The following is a 15,881-nucleotide window of genomic DNA, read 5'->3' as shown; positions in this document are numbered from 1 at the left end:
CGAGTCCAGAGCTCCCGGGCTGTTGGTTTCCACTTCTGCTTCCACCTTGTCCTAGGGCAGAAAGAATGCGTTGATGTCGTCAGTATCGCCGTGTAGAGGAGGACGAAGCAGCCCTGTACTGCCTCTGCCTCTGCTCGTCTCCGCCTGCTCTGTGGCCCCGCCTCAACTCCAGGGCGTCTGAAGACCAGCGATCCCCTGACACGCCACCACACATCGGGCTGCCCAACAAACAACTCTTGTAGGGGCACACACGATGAAGAAACGAGGAGAGAACACCTCAGAAAGTCTCCAGGAGCTCAAAAACACGGTGAGAAAAGACAATCGCCCTGCCTCACATTACACTGGTGAGTGGATGGGCTTCTGCTGCTCTGACGGCAAGCGTCAGCTTAATTCGCGGCCCCACGTTCTCCTCCCTAGTGCCTGACCCACCGAAGTCGGTAAGATTATCAATAAAGTTTTAGAAACGAACATCGAGGTAAGCCCATTCATTATTATTTTTGGCATTTTGGATAGTAATAATTTTACCAGTTTATTAGGTAAAAAACAAAAATGTTTATTATATATTTTAATTTTATTATCTAGACACGAGATATGAGTAGACTGGATTCTTGCAACCTTCGCCTAAAGTGGTAGAATGGCATTGTTCCGTAAGAAAGGTTAGGATACTAGATAATTCTAGAGGGAAGAGTAATAGAACTAGATACTGGGAACTTTGGGATAGAAATATGAGGTAGGGTAGGGAGGAATGTCCAATGATTTTACCCTGTGCGATCTAACAAATTTGAAAGAATTAGCATGGTGGATCTGTGACTGAGTGATTATCCTACCGATTTTGAGGGTTCAAATACATGACCAGATCTCGATACAAAAAGGGTGGTCTCCATCTCCTTGAAAGGAAACATCATAAGGTGATCTTGTCAACCATAACCTTAACAATCTCATCCATGAGGATTTTTTTTTTAAATATAGTTGTCTGAAAAATATATAAGTTTAATATTGTTTTTCGAACTATGACAAAGTGCATTCCTTTACGAAGTAAATTTGTTTCACATTTTGTAGATGTGTGGGTTTACCATTATAGTTTCTCTGACTCAACAACATGCATAACATGTTCTTGATTTTGTAAACATATTTCATATTATGCTATAAACTTTACCGTCTTTTTCTTCCAATGCATGAATTTGGTTTGTGCACTGTCATTACCATTGTTTCTAGATAATCATTGAAAGCCAATGCTCAACTAGATTTGGTTGTTTAACTTTTCCATCTAACAATAAATCTAACTAAACCTATGCTAACTTGTTTAATGCTTGCTATCACAGTTGTGCTATGTGTATGAAGGCAAACACATCTAAATAGATGTAAATGCAACACTGTGTAAGGATAAAAGAGCCTGTCAAGCTTCTGTAGATTGTGAGCTGTGATCTGCAGTTCATGCACATAAGTGCATAGGTCAAATACTGCCTATCATCATTGTACTATAAATGTATGGAGGGAATTTGAATTAAATATGGAAAAACAAATGATGAAAAAATGCCAGTGTACTTTTTATTGATATACACTTGAGGCATGTTTGTTGCAATCTCACATCCTGTGCCTTCTACCAGCTGATACACTGACAGTGCGTGTGTTTGTTTGCAGTTGTCTTCACCCTAAGCTTTCCTGCGTCTTTGGAAAAATGAAAGAAGACAACCAGAGCTCAAAGAAGGACTTCCTGATTGTAGGATTTTCGGATTTTCCCCAGCTCCAAGTTCCTCTTTTTGCTACATTCCTACTGATTTACCTCTTAACTCTGATGGCAAATAGTCTAATCATTGCAACAGTTTGCTCCAATTCACATCTGCACACACCCATGTATTTCTTCCTCACAAATTTGTCCTTCAATGATATTTGTTACACCTCAGTAATTTTCCCACAAATGCTGGCTCACTTCTTTCTGGAGGACACAAACGTTTCTTTTACTGAGTGCCTTGCACAAGTGTACTTTTTCATGGTCATGGTGGTTGTAGAATATCTCCTTCTCCCTGTAATGGCGTATGATCGGTATGTGGCCATCTGCAAACCCTTACATTACATGACAATCATGAACACATCTGTGTGTTTCCAGATGGCTTTGGGAACCTGGATATCAAGTTTCTTGATACCATTAGCATGTGGTAAAATCGATTACCTATGCATAATTTATAATCAATAATCAATAAGAATAACTCAGAAAAATAAGAGGCAAAATCCGGGATATTGAGGTTAACTCAAAAGGGTTTTATTCCTGTAAAAGGAATTGGGTTATTGGCTCGAGCCAAGGTGGCATAACCATTCCGTCACCACACGGGTTCGGGAAGGGGCAGACAGACAACATATTATTTACAGAAGTACATATATATAGTCAATGCATTACATTAAACGAATAGGCAGTAGGCGTAACAGCTGGAAAAAGGAGATAAAACATGAATACGTCATAATAAAGGCGTTACAATAGGCGTGCATGAAGGCGTGTACTAGAGACGTCATTAATCATGAGGTCACAAAATGGGTGGATACATAGGAGAATCTTGCAATGTCAGCAGAAAATCATGACACAGATGCGCGCGCAGCAGATTGACGTGAATCTGACGTGTAACTGGAGGGTGAAGGGGGCTTGACACTTAGCACTACAAGTGTAGACATAAGTCTAGGATGTCAGATCAACCTGATCCCAATATCGTATCTAATATCGTATGTTTTAAGAACTGTAGTGTCTGGAAGGAAGGTCTCTCGGGCAGAGACTACTCTATACTGTCTGCGTGTATACGTGTCTACGTATCGGCATGCGGGGTGAGGGGGCATGGGCCTACCATGGCAACGGAGTCTATGAGTTACTTGCACAGAGACAGAAAGACCGGGCCCATGCTCCTGCAGCTGGGAGGATGTTTACTTGAGCTACGAGACAGGAATGTATTTTCGAGGAGTGGAGCAGATAATTCGAAGGTTGAATACAGTCTTGGCAGGCAGAAGGCTGGGCTGGAGCCGCGCAAGGAGTAAGGCAGGGGTGACTGGTACAGAGGCAGCCTGGGTTGAGGCCCTTAGAGTCGGGAAACAGGGAAAAAGGTTTCATGGCAGAATCAGGGCCTACTTTCGCCAGAGCTGAAAAACGTGTAAAGTGTACCACAAAAAGACGGTGGCACGGCATATATAGGAACTGAATATTCAATCCAATTATGGCGGATCTGAAAGAGGACATGTTAATGATGGACGCAAATGTATTTGCGTCTTCGTAGCAGACACAGGAGGGAAATCACATGCACTGCAAGCTAGTACATGGAGACGGTGGGGTACTCGCTGGGGAACACTACTCGATCGAAAATTATATTTCCTCATTCCCTCCTTGTTCCCCACGGACCCTTCATGATACATCAATTCTCATCAATTGATCAATCTGTTCACTTAACATCAATTGCTCTTCTTGCTTCTCGTGTTTTGAATGGGAACTTGGACGTGGAATACATGAAGTGGCACACAGGCCGCAAATCGCCGGTCCACATTGGAGACACAGGCAACAACTGAGTACTATGAGTAGGCCAATACCCAGGAGGGATAGGATCTTCCACCCCCAGGCTGACAGCGTTGTCCAGAACCAACCGGACCAAGTCCAGGTGCCTGGAGTCTGATGTATCAAACTTGCAATTTTATGGAGACGTGTAATAGCTTTGTACACGGTTGGCGCATTATTTGGGATGAAAACACAGCAACTTGACCCGATGACCTTACAAGCTCCACCCCTATCTGCCAAGATGACGTCAATAACGAGACGATTTTGAAGAACAACAACCCGCATAGCGGACTGCTCCTCCGTTAAGTTACCTAGGGCTGAAGTGGTCTCAAGCACCACTGCTTCGAGGGTTCTGGTTAATCTACGGATTAGCTTACTATTGGAAACAGTACCTAGGTAGGGGAAAAAACCTTTGTTGAAATCTGTGTATTGTTCCCATGTGGTTTCAGTATAATCGACAAGTGGGAGATCTCTTCGGAGTCTATGCTTGACCAGATTAGTGTTTCTATGATAGTCAGGAGGGGCTAGGAAAACAGGTGGCAGAAGGAATGCAATGTAACAGGTACCATCCCAATCTAGAGGCAAACGGACATATGCAGTATGGCCGCAAACAAAATAGGAATGACGTAAAGCCCTAAACGTGGATCTACCATGATCACTGAAATCGACCACAGTAGTACATTTACTATGACCTAAGTGTATGGAACCATTCTTGCGAACACATAGTTCACCAGTAACTGGCAATACTGCCATAGCAGGTAGAACAGGAGCAGCTTCAGATTCGACAGATAAAATCATGAATGTAACTGTGTAATTATCTAATCCATATACTTCATTTTCTAGATCAGTTCCAGTACCAACGGGGAGTCCCTCCTTGTCAGGGTAACATACTTTAAGCAAGGCTGAGTTCAGGTTTCCCCAAACCCAGTTACCTTCGTAAATAGCAGCATCAGAAACTAGGGCATTGAGCATTTTAAACCATGCACCACATGTGCCATTGTGAGTGAACGGGTACGGAAAAAGGGGAAGAACTCCCTTGTTTTCTTGGTAGGGAGGGAGTCGACCACATATCCAACAGTTTGTAGCATTGGTAACCTGATGGGAGTGATGTAACATACTAATGAAAGTGTTGTTGCGCAGCGCAAGCCTATAGGATAACTCGTGTGGGGGTAATTCACTAAAAGAATGTTCGTCAGTAACATTATAAGTAGATTGTGCAAGCTTGAATATAGGGTAATATATGTGTAACAAAACACTAGCAGTAATGACCAGCAAACTTAAGAAAAACATGATAAGTAGTGTCACTATACAGCGACTGCGAAGTGATTTACAATATGCATTCCTTTTATGTTGTCTCTGTCTATCTCTCTCTCTATCTCGATCTAGGGGATACATGTCAGAAACTAATTTAACCGATTCACCTAGGGGAGGACTTAAACAATTAAACTGTCTGACTTGCTAGATCGCAACTTTGTTCTGTATTCTTCAGAAGCAGATTTCTCAACCAAAGGGAGTTTTGAGTCTGAATCAGTTTGTGTAGGAGGGCAGGGCTTAGAAACCAAGTCCGAAGGAAGTCCGTGAAATTTTTTGATGCGGCTGGAATGCAGCCATCCCTTCCTGCCCTCTAGTTTAACAGCTGTCCTCGTCGTAAGCAGGACCAATTTCGGGGCTTGCCAGCGGGGCTCCAATGGACTTCTCCGATCAAAGTTGCGGGTGAACACGTAGTCACCCGGGACCACCTCGTGGGGCTTCACTTCGGTGTTGTCGGGAAAGGCTGCAGCTACCTGTGAACGACAAGATTGTAGTGCAGACATCAAGGAGGCAAGGTAATCTGTCAGCATAAGACAATCAACATCAGTTATCTTTCGTGGAATAGGCGTCCCCCACATATTCGGTGGTCTACCAAAAACCACTTCGTACGGGGATAGCCCAGATCGGGAATGGACCACCATCCTCATATAGAAGAGGGCGACCGGCAAGGCAACTATCCAGTCCACACCCTTCTCCCTACAGATCTTGGAAAGTCGGATCTTTAATGTCTGATTATGGCGCTCCACGAGACCTGCTGCCTCGGGATGCCGGACACAATGGAACTTCCACTGATAACCTAACAGAAGTGTAATGTGTTTCACAAGTTCGGATGAGAATGGCTGACCATTATCTGAGTACACGATACGGGGCAAACCATACCGTGGGAAGTATTCACGAACCAGCTGCTTGGCAGTGGTCGGAGCAGTGTAATCAGGAACTGGGTATGCTTCTATCCATCGGGAAAGAGCACATACGACTACGAGGACATACTTGAATCCTCGACAGCGTTCCATCTGGATATAATCCATCTGGAGTATTTCAAAAGGATAATCGGGAGGTTGAAATCCACCTTGTTCTACGGGAATGCTTTTACCTGGATTGAACTGACCACAAATCATGCAAGTACGCACTTTCTGCTTGGCTGCTGCCCGTAAGTTTTTATTCGACCATATGTGTTGAATACTGTCTAGCATTGCCCTCTCTCCTAGGTGTGCGGGACTATGTATCGTGTTAATGATGACTTGTACCATAGAGTCAGGGAGAAACCATGTAGATTTTCCCTTCGTCATCCAACCCTGGTCTGTTTGGATCCCTCCTAGTTTAGTCCATTCCTTAATTTCATCTGGTGTTGCATGTGATTGTATGTCGATTATATCATGTGCGGGATCCCTGACTGTCATACAGTGCGATGGTAACACTAATTGTGTCTGATCAATTACATGAGTTCGGTTCTGAGCAGTTTGCTTTGCTGTTCGGTCTGCCAGGTCGTTACCCTGGGAGATGATATCAGTAACCTTTGTATGTGCCTTACATTTCATGATAGAGATTGCAGTGGGTAGATGTATGGCATCTAACAGGGCTTGAATAAGGGGACCGTGCTGAATGTTGGCCCCATGAGAAGTTAAGTAACCTCTCTCTCGCCAGAGGACTCCAAAGTCGTGAACGACTCCGAATGCATAACGTGAATCAGTATATATGTTGACTTTCTTATTTCGGGCTTGAATACATGCTCGTGTCAGAGCAATAAGCTCTGCGGCTTGGGCTGACAAAGTGTCAATACAATTAGTCTCAATAACTTCAGTATCTGTCGTGACAGCATAGGCTGCCACTAATTCACCTGTCCTTGTTCTCATACATGAACCATCCACATAAAGTGTCAGGTCTGGATCTGGTAACGGAACATCTGTCAAGTCTTGTCTGGGTTTTGTTGTGATAGTAATAACTTCAATACAATCATGTGCCAATGGATCTACTCCATTTACTGGCAATAACGTAGCAGGATTTAATGTGCTGCAGCGTCTGATTTCAATGTGTGGTTGAAACAATGTCAGTTCGTAACCTGTCAATCTTGCTATGGTCAGGTGTTGGGTCTGAGTTCGATTTAAAAGGACTTCTACAGAATGTGGAACCTGTACTGTCAATGGATGCCCTAACACAATAGCATCACTCTGTCTAATTGCTAAAGCTGTTGCTGCAACTGATTTCAAACATGCCGGAAGGGCCTGGGCTACTGGGTCTAATGTGCTAGAAAAGTAAGCACAAGGCTTGTGTGAACCTGCTTGTTCCTGAGTGAGGACTGACAAGGCAGTACCCTCACGTTCTGTGACAAAAAGTGTAAAAGGCTTACTGTAACATGGTGTTGCTAAGACAGGTGCTTGACATAAGGCTTTCTTCAAGTCTTCGAAAGCTTGTGTATGTTCCTGAGTCCAAGGGAGGACAGTCGAAGTCGCTGCCTCCTGTGTCGTTAACTGAATGAGTGGTTTCGCTAGAAATGCATATTGGGGAATCCATTGTCTGCAGTATGAAGTTAGGCCTATGAAAGCCCGCACTTCCTTTTGTGTTCTGGGTGGTGACATGTTTGCAATTAACTGAATGCGATCAGGTGTGAGCTGTCTCCCCACTTTGGACAGCAAGTGACCCAGGTACACAACTTGCTGAACACAGAATTGTAGCTTCGAAGGAGACACCTTGTGTCCCTTGTCGGCCAGAAAGTTCAAAACAGTCAGTGAAGCATTTTCACATTCGGGTTCGCTTCGAGCGGTGATCAGCAGATCATCGACATATTGAAGCAGGGCAGTGTGAACTGGCATGTGGATACAATCAAGTTGCTTTTTCAATGCTTGACTATAGATGCTGGGGCTTTCTGTGAATCCTTGAGGTGCACGGGCAAATTTAAAAGATCGTCCATTTAAACTGAATCCGAACAAATATTGGCTCTCTGGATCAATAGGGACACTGAAGAAGGCGTTCTTGAGGTCTATTACAGTAAAGAACGTCGCTTCTGAATCAATAGCAGTCAGCAATGAAGAGATATCTGGGACCACAGGGTACTGCGGTACAATACATTTATTCACTTCGCGCAGATCAATAATTAATCGATAAACAGGTGGAGCATTTGGGTCAGTACGTTTAAGAACAGGAATGATAGGAGAATTACAAACATTGGAGTCAGTTTCCACAACCACTCCTTGTGCAATGAGCTCGTCAATTATTCCCAGTAAAGCCACTACAGCATCTGGGGGTAACTTGTATTGTCGGATTCGTGGTAATACCACTCCTGCCTTGAGTGTGACTCGATATGGAGTAATGTGCATGCAACCTACATCAGTGGGGCCCTGTGCCCACAAGTGTGCAGGGACGTTCTGTAGCCGGGGATCCATATCTCTCAATACATAATGGCCTTTGAAATCTCGCAAAAACAATCGTACTCCCTCCGGAGAACAGCATATAATAGCTCCTAGAGCCTTCAGTGTTTTTATACCTAACAGGTTTTCTGGACATGATTTCGTGAGCAATAAATCTGTAGTCCGTGTCAGAGGACCTACTGCAAGAGGGAGGGGTTGTGATACTTCATTAATAATGGGTTTTCCTGAAAACCCAAGGGACACGTTCTGTGAGCCTGAGAGGGGTGCCCCTGGTACTTCATTGTGACCTATCGTGGTTCTGCTTGCCCCTGTGTCAATGAGAAACTTTCTGTCTTTCCCTAATACTTGACTATGTACATAAGGACCATTTTGATCTACAGGAACTTCAATAAGAGGCAAGCGGAATTCCCTCTCTAGGCTGTTTCATGTGTATCGCTGATAATCAGGGTAATCGTTCTGCGCATACTGGTACATCTGCTGTGTTGTGTTTTGTGTTGCGGTAATAGGCTGTTGTTGGGGTATCGCTACGGTCTGTGTAGATGCTGGCATGGGTGCAATATGTTGTATGTTCTGGGGTACTTGTTGTGAGGTCTGATCTTGTCTAGGAGGACGCGGTCTCTCTTTAGTCTTACCCGTTGCGATATTGTGTTTCAGAACTGCACAATCGTTTATATAATGACCTGGCTGTTTGCAATAATTACATACACCCTTGACAGGAACTGTTGAATTACTGGGATGGGTCGCACCCTTTTTCTGACCGTCGGCAGGAACCGACTGAGCAACTAACATTTTCATTTTTGTATCCTTCATACGTCTTTGTTCATGTTCTTGTTCTTCTCTAAGTCTATTCTGGTGGTACTGTAACATTTGTAACATTTGTGAAGGAGTATTAGCTTGCCAAGTACTTTCTACTTTCAGTACTCTATTCTTGACCTGGGGCAAGGAATTCTCGACTAATTTCGTTACAAAAAGATGTGGATATGACTCGCTACTTGCTTTCAGACCGCTATTAATACCAAAACATTTCTCGAATCGTGTATAGAAATCACTAGTGTCTTCATCAGGTTTCTGTTTGCATGCTGAAATAGCACCCCAATCTTCCTTTTTCGTACTCAATAAACGTGGCAACACTTGTACTAATAAACCTGGTAACGCTTTAACTTTGTCCCCAAGCCCTAGGCCTGGCACTCGGGTATCTTCTTCATTTTGTAATGCAGCCCAATCAATCTTTGCGTCTCCCACCTCCCACTCTTTCTCCTTGAGTTTCTCGTATATGCCTGGAGGTAGTAGTACTTTCAGTATTTTCATAAGGTCGGGATAAGTATAATCACCCATTAATAACATATCCTTTATTTCGCGGTGAAAACCTGCAGGGTCTTTATCGTGACTGGGTACTAATTTCTTCATTTCCAACAATTCAATTTTAGTTACAGGTGTATACACGAATACACGTCTAAGCGTGTGGTCTGCATTCTGTACGGGGTGCACTTCTCGCAACGGATTCTGTCTATCCATATAATACATGGTTTTTCGTTCCATAACGGGTGCAGAATTGACATGTGGACATAAGAACGTACTATACTTGTGGCGGTGTTCTAGTATTGCTTTAATTAGATCAGTACTTCGACCTTTCCATCTGTTCGTGACTAGTTCTATTAGTATGTCAGGCAGAGGACCTGGATCAGAACGTTGGCTTTTATACAATAAGAGCAGATGTTGTATCATGTACATACCAGCTAAACGCTGATCCCTCGGTGTCAAGTTCAAGAACGTATGTGCTAACGCATCATCACCATATTTCTCAGAGCTGTCAGCCCATTGCACGGCTGACCTGGCTAATTCTTGTTCATCCATAGAATCGAGTACATGGTACCCCATTCGTTCTTGAAGTATTCTGTCAGTGGCTTGGAACAAGTGTTCAGGTGTTCTAGGATTACACATGGCTTCCTGATATATCCTTTTACTTTCTGGGCGCACTGGGCACATCGAATTATTAAACGGTCTTCCTTTACCTACGTAAGCTATCATTTCCCTGACCGGCAACTGTAAGTGTTCCGGTGTCTCGGCTTCCTCCTCTGGCTCCTCCTCTGAGGATTCATGTTTGTCGGAATCTACTTCCGGTACGGGCTGTCTTCTCTCATGCATCTTATTAATTGCAGTTCTGATTCTTCGGTACATATTATCTATACAGGCCTCTTTGTCATGCTGTCCATCTGTTATATTCTGACCCCATCTGTGGAGTGCTTTTACGTCTTCCGGGTTCATACCCGGCCTATCCACTTCTCTAATGAAGCAGTTTATAAGAAACCGCAATATCTTGGCTTTAGTATCCACTTTCTGGTAGGTCATGGCCTCCTTAATACTGTCAGGCCCTACTCCTGTCTGAACAAACTGATATATTCTATCTAGGTGTTCTGTCATTCCAGGTAATGTCATTAGGAAGTTCGTGACTCGCCGTAAACGTATTGACGCGAGTAACATTCTCTCGTCATTCTTTCTACCGGGTACAGGATCATATCTGCAGTCTGCAAGGCGATCTCCAAGAATTGTAATATCTGTTCTAGGTGTACGCTGTTGCGCTATTTCTCTGAAACTCATACGATGGGCAGCTGGCGGGGTCTGGAAACCTATCGCTCCTCCGGACGCACCTCCTGAGGCGCCGGCTCCGAAGGGGTTAGTCGGATTCGTATCAAGGGAAGTAGGTACAGTAAGAGGTGGAAGGAGTGCTGGAAGACCAGGAGGAATCGGGGGAGTAGCTTGTCGGGGAGGAAGAGCATAATTGTCCTGACCATCAGGTGCAGGCACTTGTGGCAATGCAGCATTAACGTATGCGGGAACCACATCGTCTAAATAGGAAGAGAGGAAAATGTCCTTTGCTGTCTTCTGGTGCGTTTTAGTCGGGAGCAATGGGGGTGGTAGGTCCTTCGGTACTTCCGGAGAGGCCTTTGGCAAGCCCTTTGACAGGATGGGGAACATGCCATTCATCAGTGTATTTCGCTGTCTGTCTACTTGTTCTAACTTTACTCTGATACCTTCCTCAACTAATGCGTTCTCTTGAATCTTGTCAGACTCTTCCTTACTCTTTTCTTCTAATCTGTGAGCTTTTTCGGTACGCCTATGCGATTCTTTACGCCATAACTCGATGGCATCCTTCTGTGACTGTCTGGCTTTCTTTTTCCACAATGCTTCTTCTACCCTCATGATGCATTCTGCATCCCATGTCCCAGCAGCGGGCCATCTCTGATTTTCTGACAGTTCTTTAGTGTAATCCACCCATAAGTCAAGAAACAAAACGGCATCTAGGCCGTGCTTATGGTACATAAAGTACCCTGGAGTGTCCCTAGGTGGAACGGGAACAGCTTCTTCTAGAACCCCTTTACGGGTTTTTATTTGTCTTAGTTTGGAAAACAACGGCATTCTGAAATCTGGCTACTTGGTTCTTACTTAGATATGAATACACTACACATAAAACACATATAAGCACGATAATAAAGATCGAACATTCACTCATACCACGACATCAATACATTTATTAATTACATTGAAAACCTACCAACCACGTGAAACAGGATGTACCGCTAAACGGCACGGATACACCTTACAGATGCAATCTAGATATACTGCTAAACAGTATAGATACACTGCTAAACAGTGCAGACCAGGCTCGTGTACCCGAACCTGTCTTGACCGGCACAAACTAATGCGCACGTCAGGATGCGTCCCTAGCAACGGTACTCACCAGGAAGCACGGAAACAGAAGGCCTCGGAAACCCTGGACTGGACTGGGCTCGGACTGGATTCGGACTCGACTTGCGACGTAGATACTTCGGAACTTCGGAATCTGGTGGGCCTCCGTATACCTCGGATCTTGCTCTCTCAGCTAGGCTCAGGTCGGGATCCTCCGCACTCCTCACCGCCTCGTCTGGGTGTCGATCGCAGCCTCAGTCACCTCCGTTGGCCTGAGGGAGATACAGGAAATCCTGCGGATACGCGTAGTTGTCCGTCCGGCTGTGGCAGGGGGCTAGGCCTGCAACGCACCTCCGGCGTGTGGGGTGGGGGAGGGGTCCCTATTCGGGCGCCAAAACTGTGGTAAAATCGATTACCTATGCATAATTTATAATCAATAATCAATAAGAATAACTCAGAAAAATAAGAGGCAAAATCCGGGATATTGAGGTTAACTCAAAAGGGTTTTATTCCTGTAAAAGGAATTGGGTTATTGGCTCGAGCCAAGGTGGCATAACCATTCCGTCACCACACGGGTTCGGGAAGGGGCAGACAGACAACATATTATTTACAGAAGTACATATATATAGTCAATGCATTACATTAAACGAATAGGCAGTAGGCGTAACAGCTGGAAAAAGGAGATAAAACATGAATACGTCATAATAAAGGCGTTACAATAGGCGTGCATGAAGGCGTGTACTAGAGACGTCATTAATCATGAGGTCACAAAATGGGTGGATACATAGGAGAATCTTGCAATGTCAGCAGAAAATCATGACACAGATGCGCGCGCAGCAGATTGACGTGAATCTGACGTGTAACTGGAGGGTGAAGGGGGCTTGACACTTAGCACTACAAGTGTAGACATAAGTCTAGGATGTCAGATCAACCTGATCCCAATATCGTATCTAATATCGTATGTTTTAAGAACTGTAGTGTCTGGAAGGAAGGTCTCTCGGGCAGAGACTACTCTATACTGTCTGCGTGTATACGTGTCTACGTATCGGCATGCGGGGTGAGGGGGCATGGGCCTACCATGGCAACGGAGTCTATGAGTTACTTGCACAGAGACAGAAAGACCGGGCCCATGCTCCTGCAGCTGGGAGGATGTTTACTTGAGCTACGAGACAGGAATGTATTTTCGAGGAGTGGAGCAGATAATTCGAAGGTTGAATACAGTCTTGGCAGGCAGAAGGCTGGGCTGGAGCCGCGCAAGGAGTAAGGCAGGGGTGACTGGTACAGAGGCAGCCTGGGTTGAGGCCCTTAGAGTCGGGAAACAGGGAAAAAGGTTTCATGGCAGAATCAGGGCCTACTTTCGCCAGAGCTGAAAAACGTGTAAAGTGTACCACAAAAAGACGGTGGCACGGCATATATAGGAACTGAATATTCAATCCAATTATGGCGGATCTGAAAGAGGACATGTTAATGATGGACGCAAATGTATTTGCGTCTTCGTAGCAGACACAGGAGGGAAATCACATGCACTGCAAGCTAGTACATGGAGACGGTGGGGTACTCGCTGGGGAACACTACTCGATCGAAAATTATATTTCCTCAAGCACATACAGTATTATTCTCTCATCTCTCTTTCTGTACAACTCACACAATCAACCACTTTTTCTGTGACGTTACAGCCTTATTGAAGATTTCCTGCAGCAATACACCCTCAATTGAGACACTTAATTATTTTTTTGGTGCTATGGTGGCTCTAACGTGCTTTTCTTCAGTCATAATTTCTTATATCAACATCACCTCATCCATCATGAAAATAAAATCTAAGGAGGGGAGGCAAAGGACCTTCTCTACATGTGTGTCACATCTCACTGTAGTTGTTTTATTCTATGGTTCTATTTTTGGTACCTATGTGCGTCCCGCATCAACATATTCCATGAGAGACAATAAAATGTCCTCATTGGCATATATTGCTATCACCCCTCTGTGTAACCCAATCATCTATAGTCTGAAAAACACAATGTTTAAAAATGCTTTAAAGAAGACAGTGAATGCAGGACAGGCTGTATGTAGAAGTAGACATTCACTGTGTTAGGCTGGCAAGGTCATATTGAATGAAAATCAATTAAAAACATTTGTATATATGATCTGAAAAATGGGATAGATTAATTATTGGTGAACTAATCTCAAGCATTTTACAATTACACTATACCAAGATCTCATTTTGATATTGGAAGGAATATTACTGAGCATTTTAGTCTATCAAACAATTGCAAAACTTTATGTGTTATCATTTTGTAAGGTGCTAGCACATGAGTAAATAGGTAATTGCCAATAAGAAAAGAAAGAATACAAACATGTCCATGTCAAGAACAGATATTAGTTGACATAAAAATAGAATACAGATACCATTAGGCTTTTGAATGTACATGACTTTGCAGCATAATATCTTGATATTCATGAAAATGTTCAGACTAAACATTAAGACAATAATTCTCATTAGGTTTTGCATGCTAGAACTTTTTACACTAAAAGTAAAGATAGTAGCTCAGATTTACTAACACTTTGCGCTAGGATTGTATCACACAAAGTGTTGTTTTGGAATTTACTTGTAACTGCAGAACAGCTGCTGCAGTTGAAATAAGCCCTAAAATAATGCAAAGTAGCGCTACTTGCATCAATGGGGAGTACAATGGGTGGTACACAGATGTGTAGATGCAAACAACCATGGATCTTGATTCAAATCTGTATCTTCTAACATTGGTAGACAGGGGTCTGCATAACAAATGATGCCTCCTGGTGACAGGTGTAGCACTGGAGAAAGATGTATTTTCTCCAAATATGTTCTACTTTGTTCTGAGAAGCACACATACAAATTTAAAAAAGTATTAAAGTGTGTTTTGAAATAGTCCAGTACAAAATCTGTGCTACACATCACAGACTTACCCTTGACTATGGAGCAACAGTTTGCATGTTGCACAAGGCATGCAAAAGGGTGCCAGTACAATAGAAGAGAGTAACAGTTCCTCATACCAGTAGATATTGTGATGCTCTGCACCCTGCCTTTGTTGCTGCACAGCTATTTTGTTGTCTGTGCTGCATGTATTTGCTTCTTTGTAAATGTGTGTTATGTGTCTCTGAGGTAAATACAATAGAAAAGGCAGTAAGCCCAAAGGGCAGATCAAACAGATATATACACTTTATGAATAGTAACTAAAAGATAGGTTTGTGTATGAAAAGCAAAGATAATCATAAACGTGCCTGCCTCTAGAAAAGTGGGTTCTGTGATTCAAGATCAAGTTAACTGCTAACTGGCAGTTTGGGATCAGGTTTTCCTTCTGTATTGGAGTGCCATTTGTATTCTGATCACTCTCCAACGTTAGGGACTCTGTGTCCTTCATAAGAGGAGGTGATGTTTCAAAATGTCTTTGCCTGATTTTACGTTAAGTTTAGATCTTACTGTTCCTGAAATTTTCAATTTGTCCCAACGTGCTTTAAACATCTTTATCCCATCACCTTCTTGGAGACTGCAATCCCATCATAAGGCCAGGTATTGTCGTAGCCTCAAGACATTGTGTCCCACATCATAGACCCAACTGTCCCGTCCATCCCTCCACCAGACACCACACCAGTTCTCTCTTTTTGGGTTAGGGGTAGTGAAATGCCAGCCATCTTTATTTGCACTTTAAAAACAATTGGCCTGATTCACAAATGTAAACTTGGACCAAAAGTATAAGTTTAGACCTGAAGTCTAAGTTTAGACCAAAACTCTAACTTAGAACAGCATTCTAACTAACCCTGGGCGTAGTTTGCGGAGCCGCACTCCGCGGAGCTACGCGAAGACGCACTTGCACTCCGCGACCTACACGTAGCTCCACAGACATGCGTAGTTGCTTGCTAGACCCGTTCGCGCGCCGTTTTTCGTCTTTGGGAGCGTGGTGCGCGTGTTCGGGGCTCTGCCTGCATGCTCGGGATGGCTAGCGCGCTAAGTTACCCAA

At 43.8% G+C, this 15,881-nt stretch overlaps 1 protein-coding gene across 1 annotated transcript; it reads left to right on the top strand.

Annotated features, from left to right (window-relative positions):
* The first annotated feature begins 1,678 nt into the window (after positions 1 to 1,678).
* LOC147664102 (olfactory receptor 1F1-like) lies at positions 1,679 to 13,978 on the top strand. The gene is made up of 2 exons (XM_086949987.1): positions 1,679 to 2,153; positions 13,491 to 13,978. Exons 1-2 carry the CDS (start codon positions 1,679 to 1,681, stop codon positions 13,976 to 13,978), a joined length of 963 nt encoding a protein of 320 aa, XP_086806113.1.
* The last annotated feature ends 1,903 nt before the right edge of the window (positions 13,979 to 15,881 follow it).

This window comes from Lissotriton vulgaris, unplaced genomic scaffold (genome assembly GCF_964263255.1).
Source record: "Lissotriton vulgaris unplaced genomic scaffold, aLisVul1.2 SCAFFOLD_1278, whole genome shotgun sequence".
In the NCBI taxonomy this organism is placed as follows: Eukaryota; Metazoa; Chordata; class Amphibia; order Caudata; family Salamandridae; genus Lissotriton; species Lissotriton vulgaris.
This window is presented reverse-complemented; position numbering and strand designations above follow the sequence as displayed.